This window comes from Trematomus bernacchii, unplaced genomic scaffold (genome assembly GCF_902827165.1).
Source record: "Trematomus bernacchii unplaced genomic scaffold, fTreBer1.1, whole genome shotgun sequence".
NCBI classification, from domain to species: Eukaryota; Metazoa; Chordata; class Actinopteri; order Perciformes; family Nototheniidae; genus Trematomus; species Trematomus bernacchii.
In genome coordinates this window covers 135,424-141,358 of record NW_022987566.1, presented here as the reverse complement: position 1 = coordinate 141,358, position 5,935 = coordinate 135,424, and the positions used below count along the sequence as shown (strand labels likewise).

Here is a 5,935-nt window from a genome sequence, read left to right as displayed (position 1 = left end):
TCATGGCACATCACCTTTACCTGTCCAGCTTGCCTGAATCCCCCCTGGAGGTAGCAAGTGTTTCAACTCTTCCCATTGACCTTTTGAAAGAGGACATTGCATTTGCTATTAAGCAGAGGCACCCAGACTTAGATGCTGTGTGCTTGGTCAAAAATGCATCTTACAGTCGCATAAATTACAGGATTGGGATGATCCTGGCACATGGCTCTTTGGCAGGGCTGCCGGAATTCACGGAAACAATCCAGATGATTGTTATCAAGAATAAGCTGCTTTTCATCGTCAGAAAGCTGAGTGCATGGTATAGGGAACATTACAGAGCCTATGAACTGAAACCGTGTCCTACAAAGAAGGTGGAACTTCTTGACTCAAATGAACTGACTGATCCATACCCATTGGCTGACTATACAGTTGGGGGAATGCGGCTGATAACTCTTAAAAGATACATTCATGTATAAGGTCAGAATGAGTATATATATATGAACTTTGTATGTAATACTTTGTAAAGTATAACACAATGCAATTTGAAAAGAAAAAATTCATTGAGTGTACACCTGCATTTCATTAATTCTCTCTATTTCTCTCTTTCTCTTAGAGCGCCATGGCTGATATTGAACCACCTGTTCGATTGCTGATCATCTTAAACGACGACAACAGCGTAAGACTGGAGCTTCGAAATGGGATTCCCAACTCAATAGAAGAGCTCATTGAGGAGGTCAAGAATTCATGTGGATTAGAAGGTTACATAAGACTACAGTACAAAGACACTGATTTTGGGAACACATTTGTTAATCTTACATCGACAAATGCGATAAAAGATTTAACAGTGATCAAAGTTGTCGAATTAGACCCCGATTCTACAACTGTGGTCTTGTACCCAGTTGAGATACCATTAAATAGTACCCCTACAAGTGGACTGTACAGTGAAGACTCCTCCTCTGGATCTGTGAATACAGATGACACAGTACTACTTAGCAGCTCTTCCTCGGAATCATTAAGAACACAGCAGTGGCCTAAAGTGTTTCCAATCCCGGTCTTCTCCTATGACACAGAATGTCAATTACAGAGAGGAAATGCAGAGTACACAAAGAACCAATCTAGACTGACACTAAGCTCAAAAATGCTTTCAGACATACTCGAGAAACTGGCTGATAAAGTCTACACATACAAAGCATACCCTACAGATGCTGACTTTAGCGATGTTGCTGAGGCATTGACAAGCAAGCATCCCTGCCTAAAGGAACCAGGGTCTTTCAATGAGAGCTATGGATGGAAACAAAGGATGAAGGTAAAAATGGCCAACTACCGGACTCTACTCAGAGCACACGGAACATCTGCAGAGCTCGCTGTGAACTCGTTGAAGACCAAGTCTCAAGAAGAGTCCTACCCTGCGAAGAATTTAAAGAGAGCCAGGCGAGCTGAGGCCAACTATTTTCCATCCTTGCCGATTGGTGAGACTCCAGAAAGTATGGAGCAAGAGAGAATTTCCCTTTTGGCAGAACAACAGAAAAGAAACAACCGGCAATCAATAAAAGAAAAGATGGCGAAGACGTTTGGATACCGAAGACAAGAAATAGTGCATCAGAGGCCAAGCATTGAAGGCCTCTTGGAGCGGTGGCCTGCACTTTTTCACATGGAAGAGGTAATTATTTTTGATGAAACCCTTGATTGTAAGCTTGTAGTGGAGAAGAAATGAGGGCCCAACTAACTAACAACTATAGACAGCCTAGGCAAATATGTTGACGTTTTTATTTTTAATATATATCACAATATAAGCTTTACATCTATGACTCTTTGTGTCTTTATTTGGTGGTGGTTTTCAATAAATATGTGGATTAATTAATTTAAATGTTACATTCATACAAGCTGACTTGGAGTACTTTTAATCAAAACGTTGGCTCTTTATAAAAAATATGTGTATTATAAATTCTCAGTGTTTTTTGTTTTCTATGCTGCTTATATTTTCTAGGTAAATGCTGAGTTCATGCGCATAACAACATTTCCGTTGGAGACAAAGTTCTTGGCGCAGTTGGACAAACACTCCACCAAACTGCTGCAGGTCATCAGGAGCAGGGGAGGAGTTGTGAAACAGAAGACCACCGGGATCTTGCAGGTTTTAGATGAGGTATCTATGAATGAGTTTTTTATCTGTGGGATCAGTGGCTGAATAGTCCTTTTTTTTGCATTTGATTTAAAATATATATATATAACTGTTCTTACTCAGACTGTGGACATCACCATCAGAAGAGAATGCATCCTCAAATCTCTAATGATCTACCTGGGTGAACCTGTTGACCATCTCATCAAAGAATTCCAGGTAAGACCTCCCACTCACTCACAAGATGTTTGTTCATAAAAGAAAAATAACATATTTGTACTGCATGCAAATAACTGCTTGGTTAGAAAGCTAGTAATTTTTGATGACCTCCTGAGCTTTCCTCTTGGGCCACCATCCGACTAAACTGAGAACTTTCCTTTTTTCATCTATCCAGTATAATCTTGTTTTTTTAAAAGGTAGCTGCAAATTTGGAGAAACGTTTGCGCTTCAGGCCTGTTGAACTACACTCTGTGGTCCTCATCCATTTCCCTTTTTTTTTGCATGATATGCAGGAAGCTGAGGCTGGAGAACTGGAGCAGGCAACAATGGCAATCTTTGTCATTGGGAAAGAGGATCAGTTTCATCGACCCAAAGACGTCAAGGTTCTCATCGAAGGAACAGAGGTCCTCAGCGGCTTGCCCTCGGTTGCGACAGCTTTTGCCATGCTCTTCGGGCTCATATACGCACTGAACTTAAGATATCCTAAAGAACTGCAATCCACTTTTGAAGTTGTGCAAAAAGTCCTGATGGAGCTTGAGGGAAAAAAGATGAGCCCAAAAGTGAATAGACTGAGAACCCAGCTGTTCCTCCCAGAGTAGACACTTTGTTGCACTCACTCACTTGCAGTTACCATTGTTCTTGCATGGTAAGGTTTCTAAAACCAAGGTTTTATAATAATTATGCATTGTAAAAAATGTGCAAAAAAGTTTTGTGTGTTCAGAAGTTGCACTTACAGTAGACAGATTTTCACTGTAGAAGTTATGCATGTCTGCTCATTTTCAGAGGTTACATGTCTCACAGGCGCAAGTTGTCAGTGTTGCTTTAAAAAAGTGTGCAGTTGATTATCAGGACAAGTCCTTTTTCTAAGAGTTTGATGTTTGGAAGCGGCGCATATTACTGCATTTTAACTGTGGTACTTATTAACATGTCTGCTTAAGATCAGGTAATGGCTGCCTCAGAGGCCAAAGCTGGTTGTGTGTGTCACTACCTGATCTGCATCCCTGCCCGATCTGCATTGCGCATGTGCGAGATGGTCCGCCATATTGGACAACTCCGTACGGCAACCCAACTAGGACACTTGACACAGTGGCTTTTGGCAAAGCAGAAAAAGAAAACTCAAAGAACCGAGAGAGATGAGTTATTGTTATTACAACGTGACTTCACTATTATTTAACAACTCTTTTTATTGGGTTCTTTTATTTGGGGTTAAGTACATTGTCTAACAGAAGTTAAATTCATTTTTCACTTATTCTGACAATGTACTTAACCCCAAATAAAAGAACCCAGTGAAGTCACGTTGTAATAACAATAACTCATCTCTCTCGGTTTTTTGAGTTTTCTTTTTGTGCTTTGCCAAATGCCACTGTGTCAAGTGTCCTATTTGGGGTGCCGTACGGAGTTGTCCAATATGGCGGACCATCTCGCACATGCACAATGCAGATCGGGCAGGGATGCAGATCGGGTAGTGACAGTGTGAACAACTTGTTTTACATTCAAATAAATGTGCTCTAAAATAATTTGTTATTTGTCATTAAATGCAATATAATCATAACATTTTTAAATTGCTATACATTTCAGATACTGACAACTTACATTTTATATTTGAGACGATGTAAAATAATTGGTTTGATTTAGTTAAGAAATGGTTTTGAATTTAGTTTAATTATTTCAGGTTCAACTGGATGTTTTTTTTACATTCAGTCCATAACAACAACACACTTTTTTCATTTAGGACAACGTAAAATAATTGGTTTACTTCACTATCAGATAATAGTTTGCCTGGAGTTAAAATATACAGATTGATCTGATGAAATGGACTTTCATTGAGTCAATGTAAAATATTTCGTGTGATCGATTACTCTAATTTTTTTTAGTTGATCCAACGTTTTACTTTTATCAGTGTGATAGTGCCCAAGACCAGGCTCAAAACCCGAGGGCACCGAGCCTTCGCAGCAGCTGGCCCTAGGCTCTGGAACACTCTGCCCCTCCATGTGAGGTCGGCCCAGACCCTAGGGGTTTTTAAATCTACTCTTAAGACACACTTCTTCTCCCTGGCCTTTTAGTCAGAGCGGAGCACGACTCCTGACTTTTCCCTGTGTTTTCTTTTTAAATATCTGTTGTAATTTATTGTCTTTTATTGTGCTTATAGAAATGTGTTTTTATGTGATTGTAGTTATTACATGTACAGCACTTTGGCCCGACCAAAAATCGCTTTTAAATGTGCTCTATAAATAAACCTTGATTTGATTTGATTTGATTCGATTCTACAAAATAATATTTAAAAACATTAAAAAATATATATTCTTTTTAAAAATATTTTTCATTAGTTTTACCAAGAAGAAATAAATCCTTCGAATCTGCCTATTCAGTTTCTGTTGGAATGTGAAGGGTTAAATGAAAGAAGCTCGTCTCTGTGAGAATGTGAAGATAGGAGCTGATTGGTGGTCCTGCTGAGGGCCAGCTAGGGTAACTCAACAAGAGAGTAATGTCAAATGACAGTACAATTGACCAATCATATCTTCCCTCTAAATGGGTGGGCTTTATTATCGTCGACTTTATGACAAGTTCCGCCCGCTGGGAAGGTCACCATCACGTCTCATAAGCATAATCAAAAGCTTAAAACTAAAAGGCTCTTTCCACAAATATGTAAAACAGCCTTATGCCCTTATCCTAAAAGTGAACATTTGAAAAAAAAACGCTGCATATTGGAATACTCTTCTAACTATTATGTAGGTAGTGTATAAAGAAATGTGCTCATATTTCACTTTTCACTGACATCTCTGGTCAATCAAGCGAGAGAGAATGAAAGGGCTTTTCAATTTCTTTCCCACTTCCCCCTTTACTGTTCTATAAAGAGATTGAAGGAAATTGGAAATTACCTTCTACAGTCAAACCAGCATGTCATCGGACTGTCTAATGGGCTCTCCATTGGTATCAAAGAGCAGCGGATCAAGAACCATGAAAAATACATTTGAAGAAAGCAGCCCACCGCTGTCAGTAACAAAGGACTTCAAAGCCAACATTTCCTCAGTGATGCTGCAATTCCCAATTCATTTGCCATATGACTTATAAAACATATTGAAATTTTGCAGGCGTTTTGGCAAAATCATAGCTAAATAAAAATCACCTGGATAAATAAAGGTTTTTTGAAAGAACTTGTAACGTTTTGATTAAGTTCTTACGAGCTTGCATGTCAAAGTCTGAAGATAGACATTGCGATTTTGAGGTACAGTATATCAATTTCACGGATTTCTATTGCGAAAAAATACACGTACATCAAGCTAGAAATCATGGCAAGATACGCGTCTTATAACGTCATCTTAATGTCACAAACTTCCCTAAACAACATTACGCTTAAGTATGTAGTAAACAAAGGAGTCCAATTGAGGCATTTCGGGCAGGGGGTGATTTTTGAGATTTTAGCCTTTGCTGATTATTTATATGCGCAGACACCTGTATAACACACTACGGGAAATTATAGAAGCATTATAGGGCCTCTTTATAAATCCCTGTTTTGTATTAGATGATTACATTTTATAATTCAACGTGTATAAAAGATATTCAGCTTAACAATGAATATGTAGTGGTTCAAATGATGAAACTCTAAAACAGCAAGTGTTG

General features: G+C 38.8%; 1 protein-coding gene across 1 annotated transcript; it reads left to right on the top strand.

Moving 5' to 3' along the window:
• The first annotated feature begins 1,291 nt into the window (after positions 1-1,291).
• Positions 1,292-2,913, top strand: LOC117478627. Its single transcript, XM_034125609.1, has 4 exons — positions 1,292-1,639; positions 1,967-2,122; positions 2,222-2,314; positions 2,608-2,913. Exons 1-4 carry the CDS (start codon positions 1,292-1,294, stop codon positions 2,911-2,913), a joined length of 903 nt encoding a protein of 300 aa, XP_033981500.1.
• Positions 2,914-5,935: the final 3,022 nt, after the last annotated feature.

Excerpts from the sequence above, each read along its gene's own strand:
- LOC117478627 (XM_034125609.1), top strand. The coding sequence starts at position 1,292 with ATGGCCAACTACCGGACTCTACTCAGAGCACACGGAACATCTGCAGAG. Across the intron at positions 1,640-1,966 it reads CACTTTTTCACATGGAAGAG|GTAAATGCTGAGTTCATGCG; the intron begins GTAATTATTTTT and ends TATATTTTCTAG. Across the intron at positions 2,315-2,607 it reads ATCTCATCAAAGAATTCCAG|GAAGCTGAGGCTGGAGAACT; the intron begins GTAAGACCTCCC and ends CATGATATGCAG.